The sequence below is a fragment of the Nansenia antarctica genome (genome assembly GCF_963989245.1).
Source record: "Nansenia antarctica genome assembly, chromosome: 2".
Lineage (NCBI taxonomy): Eukaryota > Metazoa > Chordata > Actinopteri > Argentiniformes > Microstomatidae > Nansenia > Nansenia antarctica.
This window is the reverse complement of record NC_137675.1, coordinates 5,526,283-5,547,056: the sequence shown is the minus strand read 5'-3', so window position 1 is coordinate 5,547,056 and position 20,774 is coordinate 5,526,283. Positions and strand designations below refer to the sequence as shown.

Below are 20,774 nucleotides of genomic sequence, written 5' to 3'. Positions count from 1 at the left end.
CGTGTGTGTGTGTGTGAGTGTGTGAAAGTGCTGGACCACGTAATAATGAGCAATCTCTCTCTCTCTCACGGAAAGCGCACCCTTTACTAGGCTTAAGGCTATTATTTATTTGGGCTAATGAAAACGTGTTGTAAACTAGGCATGAATTGCGCAAAAAGTCTCGGGCCATCTTGCATTAGAGCCCAGTGCAGACTTGTTACGCCACTGATTGTCAATTCAGGTTGCAATGATTGTCAATTCAGCGCCAATGTGAATCTGTGGCCACGTTCATAAATCAGCTCTGAGAGCGCCGGAGCGTCCACGTGACTGCCTCTTGTCCAATCAAATTACTTGGTCTCTTTATGACGTCGATCCCTGAAGGAAATGTGCTATATATACAAATAAAGTTTGATTTGATTTGATGTGTGAGTTGGAATCTCATCCTACCCTTTGGGCTTTTGGTTTCCTACATGCACTTAATAGAAGTGGAGCCAGTCTCTGTGAATGCAGTATCCTCTTTTTGTGATGGACTATGTGGTGTACTAGGAGTGGTCTCTCTGTAGTCTGTTCTTAGCTAATTGTGTGTGAATGTGTGTTTTGTGTATCGACAAACAACATTTCCTTCCAATGACAATAGAGACTGATTGATTGAGTAGCCTTATAAATTGAATCTTTTCTTTAAGATGCAGAATGAATGTGAGTGATGTCTGGCTTCACAAGTTGTTTGAGCTTTTGTGTTGATAGAACTTTGGTCTTTTTAAGTTAAGTGAAGGGTAAGGTAGAATATTTGTACATTGAATCAACCTCAGAATCTCAAACACAGGATTATATAGTAGAGAGGGTAAGGAGGCCTCCACGTGGCTCGTTGGTCTAGGGGTATGATTCTCGCTTAGGGCGCGAGGGCGAGAGGTCCCGGGTTCAGAACCCGGACGAGCCCTCCTTTAGGAAACTGAAAGTATGTTGGGTAATGATTACAAACTATGTGCTCACCAAGGTTGAAGTTGACAGAGCATACAAAGAAACAATAGACAATAGGAGTACACCATGACACAGCCATGGAAAAGGCTCATAAGCTACACTGTAGACTACTATTACGATGTAACAGTTTTTCCATGTAGTTTTGCTTACAGTTTTCCAGATTCATTCAAAGTTTCTGAGACTACGAACGAAAGATCCAGGGTTTAAGTCCCGGATGAGACCTTCTTTCGATCACTGCTTTTTCACAAGACAACAGGTTGGGCTGCTGAGGAGATATAGAGGTGTACTGTAGAGGTTTGGGGGTAGAAGAGAGGTTGGAAGGGAGCAGGAACCTGGTAGGTCATGGTAGTCCTTAAGTCAATGAGTCATGGACGGACATTTCCATTTTTGGTGGGAAGGGATTGGTGATAACAAGGCATGGTGACCCACACACGCACACACACACACACACACACACACACACACACACACACACACAGCATTGGAGCACAGAGAACATGTACTACTGCCACTGGCAGCCCTGGCCATTGTCACCCCAGGCGGGCGGTAGAAGAGTCTGCCCTGGAGGCCTCCTCAGTGACGGCTGCTCCTCTCTCTCAGTCCAGGGTGAGGCTGCCCTGAAGGCCCCCTCAGACTCAGGCTTGCTCCCGGAGAGCTCCACTAATCTGATAATTACCCAGTTGACAAGGTTACGGCGTAATCTGCCCTTTAAGCCCCCTACACAGACCTCCCCTATAGATTCTTCCAGAACACAGATGAACACGCTCATATTCATACAAGGACAGGTCAATACAAATGCACACTACAGTCAGAGACAGATGACAAACAACACACACACACACACACACACACACACACACGTGCACACGATCGCAAATAGACATGCATGCATACACACACACACACACACACACACACACACACACACACTGCCAACTTGGCTAACTCTCCATGTGAGGTAGGAATGAAAACATGTTGGGTGGATGAGGGGGAGGGGTGACATTAGGTTCACCATGCAGGTGCAGTGCCCCCTGTCTGCCAACTCCCCCCCCCCAACCCCCTCCTCCCCTCCCCCCCGCTACAGGGATCCTGTCCAACCAGGTGATGATAGAGGACAACCAGCTTGTGGCTTGGGAGTGGGGGGGGGATTCCTACATTTTTCCTCCATCTCCATCAAATACATTTGTCTTACTTGTTGATCAACTTCCAATCTGTATCAACATGGCAGCTTGACAATATAACAATGAAGTAACTTTACTGTTACACTACATTCTTCGGAAAAGGGGGGTCTTCATTTTGTCCCCGTGTAGAACCTTCGGGGGAAAGGCTTCAATACAGAACCCCAAAAAGGGGGTTCTACAACGGCGGCAAATGAAGAACCTGTCCTTTTTTTTTGTTTGATTGATTGATTGAAAACTTTATTAGAAGATTTGCAGAAGTAGGTACATGAAAGTACATATTACATACAAGGTCACCTAACAGGATAAAAACCCAAGAAAGCCACTGGCTTATTTCAATTGGGGTCCTTGATTCTCAATTCATCGTTGGTATTGGTATTCTCAATTCGTTGTTGGTATTGACTATGTATAACCTGCGCTTTCTCAGAGTGTAGCCTGTGCCTGTATGTAACAGTAGTGTCAGTTGGACACTGGCTGAGAGACGTATGTCAAATATCTGCCCTGGAGATACAGGAAAAAGGGACACACGGACTTCTATCAGCTTGACAAATTGACTCAATCATCCTCGTCCCCCCCGGCGTAAGCTTTTTGCCCCCTTTGAAATCCAACACTGTTGATAGTTCATAGCATTTTTTTGGGGGGGGAGGGGGGGAGGAGGGAAGAAGGGTAAACGGGGGGTTGAGGGGCCCCATATCTGGCAATGAGCGAGTGTGAGGGGAAGCTGGAGAGGACGTGTGAGGCGTTAAGTGTGTGGCGGAGTCACTCACACTGATACAAAAACATGCTACTTTCTACTTCAGGGGGCTACAAGTGGGAGCTACAGAGATGAAGCCGCTGCAATTCATCAAACACTTCACCGAAGAGAGAGAGAAGGAGAGAGAGAGAGAGAGAGAGAGAGAGAGAGAGAGAGAGAGAGAGAGAGAGAGAGAAAAGGATGAATGAGGGGGGAGGAGACACACCTGCATGTTTATAAAGAGGCTACTAAGAGCTGGAAAGAGGAGGGAAAGGTAGCTAATTCTTGACATCGCTGTTTGATGACGCTCTGAGCTTCAAGGGGGCTTTGTGTGGTAGTTTCCATTCAGCCATACTCTCTCTTCATGCACACTCATACACACCTGTCTTTACCATGTGAATCATGGTGAATGTGAGAAGAGTAACATCTCAACCGGCTGGCACAACAGCAATGCGCATTCATTGCCCTCTAACTCACAGCAATACATTGTGTGTGTGTGTGTGTGTGTGTGTGTGTGTGTGTGTTGACTTGCTTTGTCACTTTTACAGCAGCAGTGCACCTTCCATTGCTCGCTTAGCCTGACACCTGGTGGTAAAAGAGGAGCTTCATTAATAGTAGTGATGGGTGGCAGTATTTCCCTCGAGGGGTATGATTCTGGCTTTGGGTGCAAGAAGTCTGGGGTTCAAATCCCGGACGAGCCGTTGTATTTTTGCATTTTAAGTTGTCTATTCTTAAGCAATATCACACGAGAGGGAGTGCTGTTATACTGAATATCAGCACGGCTGTGATTCGGTCGTAGGTAAGAGGCCGCATGGGATACATAGTTGAAGTCCCAGTGCTGTTATATCGTGTCCAATCAAATTACTTGGTCGGAACTAACTGTTGTATAAGGTAAATAATTCCTATACCTTTTGTGAGTTTATAAAGCACATACAACAGTAACTACTATAGCTGCAAGCAGCCATGCTAAGGATCTATGTGATTGCGTTCGAACTGGCGCGCAACACGTGAAAATACACAACGTACACAGCGACACATGCTATACACATGCGTATCCTACGCACATAGCTGCTATAACGGAGCCAGCAGGCTGCAGTCCCAACATGGGTCGGAAGGAGGACATAATTCGGAAAAGAAAGCAAACAGCAGCCTCACTGTCTCAGAACTTTGAACAGATTGTAAGACGTTCAGTTTCTTGATCCGCCATCTGTATGTGCAATATATTATCCCCGTCCATATAAAAAGAACTCAAATGTTCATATTATTGGTTTATTTACCAAAATCTTCACAGCACCAGCAAACTCATCAATAGTGTGGTATCCATCAACTTGTCTGAAACAACATTCGCGCCAAAACAGATATTTATACATAAACGTCACGTGATATATACTGTATACAGTATATATACATAAACGTCACGTGTTACACATGTCACATGTACAGATAACAATATAACCTTCACAATAAATGTGCACAAGGCACTACAACACAAATATGTACCATGAGTGTACACTCATCTTATCACATGAGAACACACATCCCAACACCCCCACTTGTTCTCATCATCTCAAGCCAAAAATGATGATACCCATATTAGTTTCCAAAAAAAAAACTCTTGAATTTTCTGAACTTAAACTTAACTACTGGCTTTGTAAGTATATCTGCAGCCATGTCTTCTGATGGGCAGTAAACAATATCTATTTTTCCTTCACTGAGTGCATCACGAATAAAGTGATATTTTACATCAATGTGTTTGGACCTCTGTCTGTTCACTGGGTTCTTACTTAGTGCGATGGCTCCCTGGTTGTCTTCATAAATCTTTGTACAACTGTAGACTCTATTATCCATGCCGTTTAATAGTTGAGTTAGATACATGCTTCCCTGAGTAGTGGTGGCTAGACTGACGTATTCAGCCTCACATGTCGAGAGTGCTACAGTGGGTTGTTTCTTTGACTTCCAAGATATGGCAGGGCCTTGTTTTGTCAGGCTAAAACAGTACCCTGTAGTAATAATTTTGCCATTTAGCAGACGCTTTTATCCAAAGCGACTTACAATTACGAATTACAGGGACATTCCCCCTGGAGTAACTGAGGGCTAAGTGCCTTACCCAAGGGCACACTAGTAGTGGTGTGGCTTCAGGCGGGATTTGAACTCACAACCTTTCGATCCCAAGTCCAACTCACTATCCACTAGACCACCACTACCCCGTAGTACTACGTCTATCTTCCACAGAAGATGCCCAATCAGAATCACTATAAGCTATAAGATTTAAGTCTTCATCAGATTTCTTGAAGCACAACTCATAGTCACTTGTCCCTTTTAGGTATCTCAAAACATGTTTAGCAGCTACTAGGTTCTCTGCTTTTGGGTTTGCCAGTGTTTGTGATAGTTTACTAACTATCCAGCTAATATCTGGTCGGGTACAAGTCATAGCATAGATCAAACTGCCTATAATCTCCCGGTATTCTTTGGGATTCATTTTGCTGGTGTCACTCTCCTCGTTTCGGTCACCTTCCACTTTTAGTTCACATGGTGTATATCTAGGTTTACAGTCTGACATTCCAAATCTATCAAGCATTTTTTGGATGTATGTTTTCTGATTCATTTTGATTTCCTCTCCCTTTTGCTCAAACTGAATGCCCAGGAAAGATGATATTTTTCCCAGATCCTTCATATTAAACTGGGCTTTCATGTTTTCTTTGAAACTGTTCAGAAGTTTGTTACTGCTAGCAGCAATTATTAAATCCTCAACCCAGATGAGTACGATAATCGTCTCATCTTCTACCTCCTTTCTATATACACAGTGATCAGATAGATTTCTGGTAAAGTTGTCTTTCTCTAGATGATCATTTAGGAGTTTGTACCAGTTTCTTCCAGACTGTTTTAGACCATAAAGGGATTTCTTTAATTTACATACTAACTTCTCCCCAGTCTGTGATATCTCTTCAAAACCCTCAGGTTGTTCTAGGAATATATCCTCCTCTATAGGAGCATGTAAGTATGCTGTTTTGACCTCCATCTGATGGACAATGAGGTCATCTTGTACTGCGACCTGCATCAATGCCCGTACTGAAGTAAGGTTTGCTGTTGGGGCAAACGTCTCATGGTAGTCTATGCCTTCTGTTTGGTTGTAACCCTTAGCAACGTATCTAGCATTATATATTTTCCCTCTTTCAGCATTTTCTTTAACAATAATCAACACTTGTATTGGTTACGTCCTCATCTGTAAAGTCTGATGAGTAGTCGTTTAAGTATTGTGGGGCCCTCTTGTCTCTTTTTGGATAGCGATGCTTTTCACTATGACTAGGTTGTGAATCTGCATTGTTTTCATCATGTTCGTCTGTATCTGTATTTACAGTCTCATCACTCCCCTCTAGAACCTGACTCCCTGTGCTCTCTTCACCCTGTTGGAGTGGCACATGAGTGCTGTTCTCACTACCAGATGTTCTGCCATTATGTGTTGGGAGTTCTGTATCATCCTCATCAGTTTGAGTATGTTGTTCCGCACTGTTCTTTCTAATTAATTTTACTAGTCTGTGTTTTGATACCTTTCCTGTATGTGGTTTGTATACTAGGTATGCCGGGCTGTTTTTGCTGTACCCCACAAATATCCCTTTTCACATCTGGGGTCAAGCTTCTTATGATCGTGTTTATACGCATAACACTCTGAGCCGAACACCCACCTTTTTGACAGATTGGGTTTCTGTCCTGTTAACATGAAGTAAGGGGTATTGTTGGTCCTTTCGTTGTAGCTGCATTTTGTACAGCATAAGGCCACAGTACCTTTGGTAATCCCTTCTCTAGTAATTGGCACTTTCCCATTTCAAATAATGTCCTAAACTGTCTCTCGGCTGTGCCATTTTGATGAGGTGAAAAGGGGCACGATGTCTCATGTCTTATCCCTCTATCTCTTAACAGTGACTGAAAAGAATTGCTTGTGAATTCCGTACCATTATCTGATCTTATGCACTTGACTTGGCCATATGGTGCACTGTCTGCAAGGAATCTTTCAGTTGCTAATGTTGTCTCACTCTTGTTTTTAAGGAAATAAACTGACACTGCCCCTGAGAAATCATCTGTGAATGCAATCGCATATTTATGTCCATCTTGAGAAGTTGGGTCAATAGGACCTGCTAAGTCAGTATGTACTAACTCTAGGGGTGCACTAGCTTTTGCGTCAGGTTTCCTATTTCTGATGTTGGTAAATTTCCCTTCAGTACAGACACTACAGTCTATCTTAGTGTTACCTGTGATCTTCATACCCTCTACCACCTTTGGTAATTTCAACACATCATCTACATTACAATGACCCATCATTTCATGCCATGTTTTTACATCACAAGTCAAGTTCACTTTGTCTCTGGACATCATATCATTAACTGAATAATCAACACATGTTTCATCATTTACCGTTTCCAAGTAGTACAGTCTCTCATGCTGCTCTATGCGGAAAATGGCTCCATCTCTGTTGATGAGCATGTTCTGTCCTTCTTGAAAGGTCACCTTATCTCCGTCAGTTGTGGCTGCTTGTACGGAGAGTATGCTCTGTGGGTAGGATGGTATGAATAGCGCATTCCTCAGTGTGACTCCGACGCATCTTCCTTCTAAATCTCCTGGCAGTCAAAGGCATACTGTCATTCACAGGAGATTAATGCTGGTGCGCGTAGTTCTTTTGGAAAACTTGTTTATTTTAGAATATTTATCATATAAATAAATATAAATAATACTCATTACATTGACATTTTTGATCAAATAATGGTTGTGGTAATGTATTATTAGCGACCCCCACAGATGTATGATTTTACTGATTTCATGGGAGCTCAGACCTTCCTTATTGGCTCCCACATAACTCGAACCCTGGTTAGCAGGCTTACAAAACAAGCTGTGTTAGTTGACTAGCGATGTGTCATTGATTTTCAACAACGCGGAAATGTATTCACATTTTTCGAAAGAAAAGTCTGATCATTACATCAGATCCTGATATGTGGACCAAAGCATTAGAACCTGACACAAATTCTTTAAGTTTAATACCTTAAGGAAGTTAGGTCCTGTAGCTGATATGGACCTATCGCTAAGCCACGGCCCCTTTGAAAACTCGGACAAACAAACAACGCTTCACTGACAGTGACTGACTGACCGACTGTGACTGAATGACTTACAATGGCGGGAGTTGGAAAATTTCAGATTTCTGATTTACCACAGCAAGTAATAGACAGTAATAGACATGTTTTTTAAAGATGTCAAGAATATTTAGTCTAGAAGCTTTTCACCATTAGATATTAGCGAGTTGTTTGTCCGAGTTTTCTGCCTGTCGTGACTTTTGCTGTGTTATGATTGGACAATTTCTATTTTGGGGCGTGGCTTAGCGATAGGTCCATTGTGATGTAAAGAATAAAGAGAGAAGTTGTCCTTACTCTGACCTTCTCCGGTGCGTGTTGTTGATGGGCGGGTCTGTGATGAGGGGAGACGAATCAGAGGTCAGGGGAGGCGGAGCTCGAACCTGGAGTCCGAAAAGACACTTCTTCTTCTTTATCTCCTTACCAGACACAAACCTTGAGCGAGACGTCACAAAGAGATACAAGTTAGCAAAATAAGCAGAAAAAAAATCAATGAACTCATGTGGAAAAAGCTCAATGGGGCCCAAAAACTAAGTAGTTGCCAAAAATGTCATATCAATAAATTTTTTATGGAAAATTAAAATGCAAAATACATCTAGATCCCCCAAAAAGATGGGAGTTGAAACATGTTGCGTGTCAATATTGTGCATTTAGCCAACTGTTTTGCGATGTATATATTCTGGGGATCTACGCAAATTAGCTGTATTACCCATAACAAACCATAAAAACCATCTTAAATCACCTTCAATCTTTGGCCACACCATAGTTACAAAGAAAGTCTGTGATAACAGCGCAACTACTTAGTTACAACGTAAGAATTAATTATTGGTAACTGGGATTCACTGTAACAAAGACCAGAGGGTACCAAGAAGAATCAAACCTGGGCAAGCATGTACTAGTAGAATTTGGAAATTGAATCAAGGCTCTGTGCTTTGACCCCTCCTCTTCACCATTTACATGCTTCCCCTCGGCCAGATCCTCCATCATCACGGCCTCAACTTCCACTGCTACGCTGATGATACCCAAATCTATCTCAGCTCCATTCCATCCTCTCTGCTCCCCCCTCAGTCCCTTGTCAACTGCCTGCATGAAATAAAAACCTGGATGACATTAAACCTTCTCAAACTCAACAGTAAGAAAACAGAGCTCATGGTTGTGGCACCAAGGGCGCTGCTCCGGAAGGTTGGCGACTTCATCCTCGAGGTTGACGGCTGCTCCATCCCCCCATCTTCCGAAGTCCACAACCTGGGAGTCATCCTTGACTCCACCCTCTCCTTCCAGTCACACAAATACATCACCAAATCTGCCTTCTTTCACCTCAGAAACATTGCCAGACTACGACCTTCCCTCACTGACTCTGTGGCCGAAACCCATGTCCACGCCTTCGTCACCTCCCGCCTGGACTACCGCAATGAAGTCCTGTTCGGGGTTCCCAGCAAAGCCCTGGATAGGCTCCAGTATATGCAGAACTCAGCTGTGAGGGTTCTCACCCACACCAAGCCCTGGCAGCACATCACCCCCACCCTCATTCACCTCCACTGGCTCCCGGTCAAGTCCTGCATCACCTACAAAATCCTCCTTCTCACCTACAAATCCCTCCACGCCTGCGCCCCCCAGTACCTAACTGACCTTCTCTGCCAACCCACCCCATCCCGGAACCTGCGGTCCTCAGACATGGGTCTGCTCTCCACCCCCCGCACCAACCTACGGACCTTCGGGGACAGAGCCTTCAGTGTGGCAGCTCCCACCCTTTGAAACTCTCTCCCCACAGTGATCCGCAATGCCCCTACCCTGGACACCTTCAAATCAGCCCTCAAAACGTATCTGTTCACCAAGGCCTTTGGCCACTAGTCTAGCTTTGTCACTGTCGCTGTCTTTTTGTTTTCTTTGTTTTTTTTCTGTTCTGTCTGTCTAACTTTCTGTCTGTAGAATCTGTAACACTTCCTTGGGTTTGAAAAAATACGCTATATAAAACCAAGTTATTATTATTATTATTATTATTATTATTCAATTGTCAGGCAGAATTGAAGCAATGGAATAGTCTCAAAAGTGTACACACTTAGTGGCTAGGACACTATTACGTGTACTATATAATCGCAAGGTTCCTGGTTAGATTCCAACCCTCGACCTGTTTCCTATTCCTCCTCATTCTCACCCATCCTGATCCTGTCAATCTCTATGGACCCTATCCCAATAAAAGCAGAACGGCCCTGCTAAGAAAACACTGCCTGCAAGGCTCCACACTGTACCTTCTATAAATCCAGTCCTATGGGGAACAAAGAAACGACATCATAAATCTGGTCATGTGTGCCTTCTGTTTATGCCTCTCATCATATGCAGTGTCTCACCTGTCCTTGTGGGAGTTCAAAGCGTTGAGCAGATTGTGACAGCGATCTTGCCTTGGTGTGTCAGAGAGCTAGGGGACAGAGAGGAATAAGAATCAAAGTTGTATTTACCCTGTGGATGGTAGTCTGAGGCAGATGTTAACAAAAGTTAACACTTTCAGATATGTATTTCATTTCATGAAATGTGCATTTAACATTTTAGGGTTTTATTTGTTTTCAAAATTGTAGTCAAACATGTGTGTAGAGTATATGCTACATAAAATACACACTACATTTAAGTTACATTGGTAATTACAAGTAACTAAAAAGTCACAACAATAGTAAAACACAACTGACATCTTTTTCACACAATTTCATCATGCGATTTGACTGAGAAAATATTTATACCGAGCCTAGAAGCAAAGAGTCCCAGTTCTCATTGGCGAAGGACAGGATTTCATGGTCAAAATCAAAGTATTTCCTCTTGCAGCACAAGGAGAGGTGGTAAAGCACCAAATGGGCCAGGTCAACCCTGTATTTACAACAGACAACACGGTTTTAATTAATTTACTGGTACTATTTAACACAAAGTAAGATCAATTATTTGTGTAGAGATACGTTTTAGTGACAAGCCATGGAGTGTAAATTCAAGATGTGTATGTCAAAGCCCCTGTATAACCATACCAGCTCATGGGTAGCCTTTGAATTGTTTCTGGTCCATTTGTGCATACCGAGCACTGGAATTGATAAAACCTTCAATACAGAGGAAGAGAAAACCAGTAATTGACTGAGGAGGCAAAACACAGCAGATGATTGCTACTTCAAGTGTGGGCAAACTCCTTCCAGCTTCAATCACCGTTTTAGCAGATGTTGTTACGACACCACTACTGTACATTGTCCTTCACCATCAATCTAAAGCTTCATATTTCTCCACTTTCAAGGACTAATATTGTAAACACATTTTTTTGAGCTAACATTTTGCAACAGTCTCATAGAACAAATATGACTGTTTTTCAATGTTGGACTGTACTGGACTGTATATGAAGAAATATCCTGAAACCCTGAAACTATCAATTAATTACAGCCATAAAAACCGGTCTATAGTATGCACAGGTCTGTGTATGTGGGGCATACATTATAATATGATGTTGATGGTTTTTCTCTGGATACGTGATTTGAATTCTTATATGATCTAGTGTACAGCAATCTGTCTTTCTATTGTATATTTCTCCCAGATCAATAAAAAACATAATTAAAAAGGAGGAATCATGTATATTGGGCATAAAAACTCGATTGTTTAACAGATACCGATAATTAGCTACAGTAATTGCTAAATGGATGGACTGGATGGATGGACTTTCAATCGATTTTTACCACTCCAATGCTTTAATAGACATCTGAGATTCAGATTAATACCTACTGCTGTAAGCAGTTAGCACGAACACACATACTGTAAAACACTCTCTTGCTCACCTGTCTCCATATAACAATGGTTTGGTAAGACATTGTGTGCAAGCTTCATGAAACCACTGACCACAACTTCCACACTGCAACATTTTCAAGTTCCACCTGCAGTTTAAACATAGATCAATTAAACACACTCCCCAAGAGTATTACCTAACATCTGGGAGCCACCTGACAAGAGTATATTTATGTTTTTAGCTAAATATGCAGTCTAAATCTATGGCTGGTAAACAGATCAAGTGTTGAGAGAGGTACACAATAATATTCCCTTAAATTCCAAACCAGTTTACTCTTAGATACTGTTAAACAAAGCAAACAAATTGGATTTCACATTGTCACTCACTCTCCAGGACCGGCACAGTAGCAGTAACACTGTTGCTGGTTGGTTAGATGCTGTGGGTCCCAGTCTAAAGACGACAGCTGATAGGTTAGCCGAAGTTTCATGAATTGCATGAGGCGGGCAAAGCGCCCTCGTTTGATGGCTCCTCCTCTCTACAACATAAGTTTGACAAACTGGTTAACTGGTGACCCCTCCATTCACTGTCATGTCAGAACTATTCAAAGTAGATTACATTTGAGGAGGACCATACAGGAGAAGCAATTCATCTTCATTTATTGGAGGTCAGCTGGATGAGATAGTATCTCAAAAAGAGGAAGTCGCGTGACAGGACAATGAAATATGGACATTGACTGATGAATAAAAAGCCATTAACCACAGTGCTTCTCTCATCTAACATCTAACAATGTAATTGGGGCATACAATATTGATTGGACTTTTAGGTACAATTGTTACAGCTAAAACACAGTACAGGTGTATTGTATCAAATCCCATGGTCAATACAGAACTGTGACATTTATGTTGTAGTTTCCCTGGGGGTTCATCCATTGCCCAAACACAACACTGGTTATTGGTATTGAAAGTGAGCCTGGATACAATATCTGTTCCCATGTCTGTACTAGATATTTATCACTGAGCCAAGAGGGAAGGTGTGAAACAGACAGATTAGCAGGCTAACCTTGGTTGCAACTGCAAAGACACATTGCCGGCATATCCAAGAATTGCTGTCAGCTTCCCGTTCGATTGACGGAGTGTGGCACTCAGGATGATAGCCTGTTATGGAACGACAGAGAGACAGAGCGTTTAATTCACAGAGGGAGGACAGAAAACCACACACAAAAAGGCAGTTGTTTTGTTTCGTTGCACATTTTGGTTTATTTCTATATGGCAACTCAGGCACGACTTTAAATTTCGAGATACCTCCATCCACGAATACCTCCTATGATGTACAGGAATTTTCTTACCATGTCGACATTTAAGACAATTTACACAAATGTTACCATGTTACTCACACACAGTCTCTCATACTGCTCTATGCGGAAAACGGCTCCATCTCTGTTGATGAGCATGTTCTGTCCTTCCTGATGCTATGTTTACTTTCATCACGTTGTCTGATTTTTCTTTAGTGTCAAACTTGTCTGTCTCCTCGTAGCTCCGTAGCTTACTTTTAAACTGGGTGAACGTCAGTTCATCACTGCTCTGTGTTGTATGAATGGCGAAAAGCTTGTACGCCTCTGGAAGTCCCTTTAGAATCATGCATGGCTATAGATTAGTCCGTCACCAATCATTTCTTTTGCTTTTCTTAGGGAAGTTACTGCCTTTTCAGCTCGGATGATGTCATCTGTCACAGTTTCACCAGACTCTTTCTTTAGTGACGTTAGTTCTGTATACAGACAGGCAATAATCATTGGCTTACCCTGACTGGCGTAATGACTTCGTAGTATTTCAAGTGCTTTCTTGCCGTCATCTGCCGCCTCTCTCATAACCAACGATAGGCTCTTGTCGTCCAGGAATTGGATTAGCTCTGCGTAGCATTCTTCGTTCTTTCCTGGATCTGGACCTTCATTCCTGGTGCAGAGTATTGTGTCTTTTAATCCCATCATCATTCTCATGTGGCCGAGAAACTTCCTAGTTGTTGTCATCTCCGTCAAAAACGAGTCTCTGCCATGTTCCTCCTGAGGTGGTACCACCACGCCTGGGCCCATCACCTGTAAGACGTTCAGTTTCTTGATCCGCCATCTGTATGTGCAATATATTATCCCCGTCCATATAAAAAGAAGGACTATCACACTCAAATGTTCATATTATTGGTTTATTTACCAAAATCTTCACAGCACCAGCAAACTCATCAATACTGTACATATCTATCTATCTATCTATCTGTTACAAGGGGGGTCAGCGAAGAAGACTCCCCATCGCCCCTACTGGTCGAAGAGCGACAGTGCTCCAGCCCTGGACTAATTATCGAATGATTGTTGTCACCTGTGAATGTTTGTCAGTGTATTTAGGTGTGTCCCATTTCCTTGCTCCCTTGTCAGTCGATCACTTGTGTTACACCGTATGGAATGCTTCAGAACCCTGTGTATGTATTACCACTTCACGTATCCGTTACCCGGAACGTAATTTGAACTTTGACTTTGTTTGCTGGTTTGCAATCTTGTACCGCCTTTGGAGCCCGTTGCTCAATCTTTAGTTTTCGTGCACTTTATTATTGACCGCAGTGCCTGAGTTATTATTACCTACGTGCTGAGCCCTACTGCTCCCCTTTTTGTTGTGCGGCTAAGAGTTTATGTTTGTACCTATGAATCATACGTCTCAGTAAAGAGAATCTTTATTTTATTACATCTCCGTCTCATTCTTTACTTACACCGCACCTGGATCCGACATTATTGAGAAACATAACAGAACCTATTGAGAAACATAACATCTATCTATCTATCTATCTATCTATCCAATCAAATGACTTGGCCCCTTTATGATTTTTTTTTTGATTGATTGAAAACTTTATTAGAAGATTTGCAGAAGTAGGTACATGAAAGTACATATTACAAACAAGGTCAACTAACAGGATAAAAACCCAAGAAAGTCACCGGCTTATTTCAATTGGGGTCCTTGATTCTCAATTCATCGTTATGACTGATGTACTACTGATGTTGAACCCAGTGTGCGCTCCGGCGATCTCAGAGCGAATTTACGAACGTAATGCGCTGTATTGCTTGACAACAGTACCTTGACAACAGTTCATCCAATTAGAAAATACTAACATATGTTCTTGCCTCACGTTGTCCAATGAAATGTCACAAATACGTACTCCACTGTAATTGGTGGATTACAGTCGCGAGCCTTGAAACAGATGTATAAATATAGCTGGATGACGTAGCTGGTTTCCATCTCTCTCTCTGCATCACTGTACACGACAGGTAGTTTTACACGGTAACGAATTATAAAATTAAAAACGATTTTCTCCCTCAACGCTTTCAGTCACCGTCACTAAACAACCATGGCTACCACACCTACCACACCTACCGTCGAGAAGACAGCGACGGTGAGTTTCATTCATTTTCATTTCACATCTTTACCTCAGCGATGTCCGCGAGCTAGCTTATAGCTATGAGCTAGCTGTTCTGAACTCTGCACTCTACGAGATACAAGACGGCACCTCGCTAAACAACAATAGTCATATCAATAATAACCATGTCATATAAATAATAACCATGTATGAATGATCATTTAATTCAGATTAACTTGGAACACCGTTGGTTTAGACCAGCCAGCTAACAGCCTTTAGCCACTGACAGACCGGCAAAGCGGGAAGCGCGAGCTCTCCTCTCCTCTCAGAGCGCGAAGGGGGTAAGACCCGGCCTCATACCAGCGTCATGTCCAGGGGGTGTACTAACTTGTACATTAAGCCGCCTCACGCTACGGAAACAGGAGATAGACTCCTGCCCTATGGGCCATTCGGCTGCAGAACCATCGGTTCTCAAGGCTACTTACTTATTTATACTGTATGCGCTGTGAATAACGGGTTTCTGTTTTGTTTTTTTCTTCTGTTTGTGCTTCGTCGTCCCCCCCCCCCTTCCGTGCTGGTTGACGGGGTGTTGTGTTCTCAGAAGGAGGAGGAGACATCAGAGTGTGTGTCTGGAGAGAAACTGTTTAGTGAGACCTTAAAGATCCTGCGTCAAAGGTACCACAGGGCCTCGCCACTGAGCTCCCTCCATGTTATGTCTTGTCTAGCAGACTGTGTGTGTGTGTGTGTGTGTGTGTGTGTGTGTGTGTGTGTGTGTGTGTGTGTGTGTGTGTGTGTGTGGAGGATGGGGCTTGGCTGTTCCTCAAAGCTTGTAGACATGCATCATTTAAACGGCGCTCTAAACAGAGAGGTTTTGGAGGGTTCCAAGCGTTGATTCAGTGCTTACAGGGGTGTGAACATGACGTGCGTGCAGATGAATTAATGCAGTGTCTAAACCATGTTCTCTCTCTCTCTCTCTCTCTCTCTCTCTCTCTCTCTCTCTCTCTCTCTGTCTCACCTGTCTCTCTCTCTCTCTCCTGTCTCTTCAGTCTGCCCTCCAACATGGCTCAGAACCTGTCGGTGCCCCTGGCGTTTGATGCCCTGCTGCACCTGGCCACTGAGAAGGTGAGTTACTACTGTAGTCCTCATGCCATTCCTACACCAGGGACCAGACCACCTGCTGTTGATGATAGGTGGAGCATGTGGTGGATAGGCTGCTCGTACATGAACCCAAAAAGCATATTTAAAATGATCTGTGTTGTTGAAATGTTCTTTCTTTTTAACTTCCAATTAAAATGTTACGTTTTTAACAGTCATGAGTATCATCATGACAATCTCTATCAATTCAAATCAAACTTTATTTATACACACATTGTACACTGCACATTTCATATACAGTACAGCTTAACAGGGAAAAATGAGTCAAAACAGAGAGAAAATGAGAAGATAATAAGATAAACCTAGCAAGTGAGTGTGGTGGGGGAAAAAAAGTTGCCGGGTCATTCATTCTAATGCATTTTTGCCCTTTCAACAGAATTTGGAGCTTGTCAAGGTGGCTGACATGTCCGACATCATCATCAAACAAGGCCACTGAGAGGGGATGGAAGACAGACCCAGCCTGTGTTTTATCTTAAAATGTTTTAAGGTGTTTTAAAGTGTTGTGTTTTTAAGTGTTTTAAAGTTTTAGTTTTAACGGGGGGGGGGGGGGGGGGGGGGGATTGCGTGAGAAATTGGATGTGTGGTGTGTGTGTGTGTAAACAGGCAAATGCGTGTGTCACACGCTGAAAGCGTGAGAGTTGGCAGCTCTGTGTCATTGTTGTAGAACTGACATGATATATGTTTGAAGCTGCTTCAGATTGTTATTTTTAATCAATAATAATAAAAATAAAAAATTACTTTCCGAAGGCACTGTACGTATGTTATTGAGTATGTTATTGTCTCAGGGTGCCCAAAAATTCTGAAATGACTTCATGCGAAGTTTCCTGTTTTCTCCAAGTTGAGTGATCACACCTGCTGTCATAACTAAATAACAAAGGCACTTAAAAAACATCTGGATCCATCGGGTCCAAGTGTCTGAATGCATGAATATACCCTCAAATACAAAAAAAGTATAGAAATTAGCATTGGAAATAAGTGTTTTTAATAATGCTTTCAGATGGTTAAAATAAATCTACTTCAAAAAAAGTTCGGAAATGCTTTTCTTGTTGATTATTCCTCCCCTTTAATAATACCAATTGGTATTGTATTTGCACACGGTGTCGCTAGCCACCCATAGCTTGGCTAGTTAGTCCATTATGCAACCCTCTCTTAGCTATTCTGGCTAACTAGCTGCTTAAACCGCTGGGAATGCAACAATGAATTGAGTCCTTTTGGAATGTCATGTTTTCTATGCACTCAATTGTGTAGGTGATTAGCTAGTTGATTGGTGCAACTTCAACGTAACAATATTAGCGGGGATGACTTTGCTCATTTTGTTTATTTTTGTAATGCTGTTTTTTTTCCTAATTTCTATTTTTCTAAAATGATATTGTTCTCCAAAGGACGGATACAAAACAAAGAAAAAGAAGGAGAGATATTTGAACCCGAGTCTGAGCATTGGACACCTGGTTTTAAAATGCCTTATAGTTCCCTGTTCTTCTCCACAAGCCCTCCTTCCCTGTCCAGGGCCAAAGCCAGAGCCTCTCTCAGATACTGCAAGACAGGGAGTTAATGTCACTATTCAGTCATCAGGAAAAGGGCTCTGATATCTGAAGTAGTTCGCCATTCTCTACCTTTGTGTGGCCTGGTCTTCTTGCCGAACGTCAAGTCATTTTGTACTTGTTCATCCTGCATATCAAGGCATTTATGTGGTGTGTGTGTGTGTGTGTGTGTGTGTGTGTGTGTGTGTGTAACCCTCTCTTTCCTATATGGACAAGAGTCAAGACTGAACCCACACTGACATACATGCTTTCTTCACACCGGCGGCTCTAAACAGCCGCGAATGCACCCACCCCGCTTTGAACGCAGTCCCACACAAGGCATCCGAGCGCTCCCAGAAAAACAAGTCGTGTCAGTCCCACTCTGACCACTAGAGGGCAGCAGTACTGGTCCTGTGAGATGGAGGAGTCTCTGACTTTCTACTTTCTCATTACCACAACACGAGTGGATTTGAACCCTCTACCTCAGGGGTCCCCAAACTTTTTTCTGTGAGGGCCACATCATTTTTCCTTTCTGTGATGGGGGGCCTGGGTCGGTCTCTAACATAAAATAATATGGAACGGAGTGAAATGGAGGCGGTTGCGCAAAGCAATTGCGCGCAGGAGAGCACTGGTGGATGCAAACAAAGTCTAAACAGTTGAATTTGGATGGAATTTATACCTATAGTGATATGTCAATGAAATATAATCAGTTTTACAGTCTGATACATGAGGGAGGACCCTCATCATACACGGGGGGACCCATGAAGCAGGGCTGTCTGGGGGTCCTTAAACGAGCATCAAACACTTAATTTCTTGCATTCTGGTGAATTGATATGCACCAATTTGTGACCTTTCTGCATCAATTTAATGTCATTATTTATGTAAAAGGAAAACACAATATTCAGGCACCAGATGATAAAAATATAATGTAATATAATGCAATATAAGGCTCTCAGGCATTCTGTACTTTCAAATATGTATTCTCCTTGAGCAGTCAACATACAATCAGCTATTTCGCTAGCAAAAACGAAAGCTAACTTATTTGCGAAACAGCGCCCCCGCCACCACGTCGGCGCAATGCCGCAATTGCAGTTAGAAATGACAGAAATCCACCGTAGAAAATACGACCGTCAGAGTTTTGTTGAGAGCTGGAGGAGGCGGCAAGAAATATGACGGAGGCGGCCGCCTCATAATTCTCTATGCAGGAAAAACCCTGCTTGACACAGATCATGAACAAATGATTTCGTTTTCTCCTGCAGCTGGGCATCTACATTATCTAATCCCCCATTGTTTCAATTCATCTGGTGCCTACTTGCGGACAGACTCACTGCGGGACACACCTCCTCCGCGATCACATTCATACATTTATTGACAAACTTCTTTGCATTTAACAATAATAATCACTTGTGCACTGTTGGTTAAAAACCCTGCATTCTGAATCAACTTTTCTCTTTACCAACCGTTTGGCCATTTTTCATCTCTCTGAATTTTCGTTCTAGCTCGCGTGCACCTGCTATAGATCCGCATTCTGTGGGCGGGTGAAACTAACTAATAATGTTATTAATGAAAATAGTTTATAACTAAGGGAAATGTTAATTTGAAAGCCAACCTTTAATATCAAATACAGATATGATATGATTAAAACATATATTTAAAGTTTAATTTTCAAAATATGTTTCTGGCATTGTTGAGAGTGTGTGGGGGCGACGTTGTTCAAAGGGCCGGTCCAAGTGTGGAGGTGGGCCGTGTTCGGCCCGCGGGCCGTAGTTTGGGGACCCCTGGGCTAGACCATCACGTCTCCCTTCCTAGTACGCTAGCACCAATGGGCAACCACTCCGATCTACACCACCTGTGGGAACTTCAGAGCTCCGGAGGGGATAAACCAACTCAGACGGATCTGCCTATAGTGCGTGTTTCTGGTCCTTAAATGCACATCTCCGCCCCAACTTCCCCTCTTAGGTCCCGCCTTGAGTGGAACTAATTGCCAATGTTTTCTGTCAGAAATTCAGAAATTATATTTGCTACGGTTACTTACTTTGCTTACTTTCATCTCTCTCTCTCTCTCACACTCACATTCACACTAAACAATTATTCTCCGGGCGAAGCGCGAGACTACTTGCGGACCAACGAGGTGCGTGTATGTAGGCTACTGGACCGGAGTGTGTAACATCATGACTGTAATTGGGCTAGAATGATTTCAGAAAATAATAATAATAATGATAATAATAATGATTATTCTTTTTTAGGTCGTGCTGAGATGAAATTTAGGGATACTCAAGCACCCCTAAAAAGCGTCTAAAATCGTCCATATCGCCAGATTCGGGTTGGGTGCGTTTAATAAACGCGGGAAGTTAGCCTGCTTGTCAGAGGTTTGGGGTCTACGTCCGTCCTTTACTAAAACTATTATTGTTGGCCTTTATTTGCACTTACAGTAGAGACGAATGGCTTGTTTGAGATGAGCACGTCAGAGCGTGTGTGTGGAGGGAGCTGAGCCCCGCCCTTCGTGAAACGAGGAGACAAGCGGACAAGCGTGGCAGCAAAACGCACAGAGGAGAAACATATTAAATGAGGGTGCACATAAATTAGGCAAATGACACAGAATAAACATATTTCGACCACAAACATATTTCGGCCATATACAACTGGGAGAAAAATATTATTATAAAAAAAAAAAAAAAAGGGATTTTTTTTTAAACCAAATTGACATTGAACATTTTTCTTGCGGGGGCGGGAGGTAGGGGAAACACTGCAGTTAACAGTGAAAGAACTAGAAGCACTTTGTTCACATCCATTTTCCTCGCTTGTGTAGCCTCGAACACCGTTGCCTGTTGTAAACATAGTAGTTACTGGTGCCAGGATATGACGTTGGAGGGAACAGCAAACAGCTGCAGTGCGCATGATCATAGAAATCTACGCGCATGATGACGTGCTGAATACAAAAATCTCCGTCTATCTCGTCCACACAAAACGGCGAATATA

The 20,774-nt window shown here is 42.7% G+C and overlaps 1 protein-coding gene across 1 annotated transcript; it reads right to left on the bottom strand.

The window, feature by feature from the left end:
• Positions 1–8,278: 8,278 nt before the first annotated feature.
• On the bottom strand, positions 8,279–13,094 carry LOC308149704 (PHD finger protein 1-like; the record flags this gene model as incomplete). Its single annotated transcript, XM_080522602.1, has 8 exons — positions 8,279–8,420; positions 10,334–10,401; positions 10,718–10,841; positions 10,994–11,062; positions 11,783–11,878; positions 12,117–12,265; positions 12,790–12,884; positions 13,076–13,094. Coding segments are annotated over 8 exons (762 nt in total), but the record flags the coding sequence as incomplete, so codon positions are not given.
• Between the last annotated feature and the right edge of the window lie 7,680 nt (positions 13,095–20,774).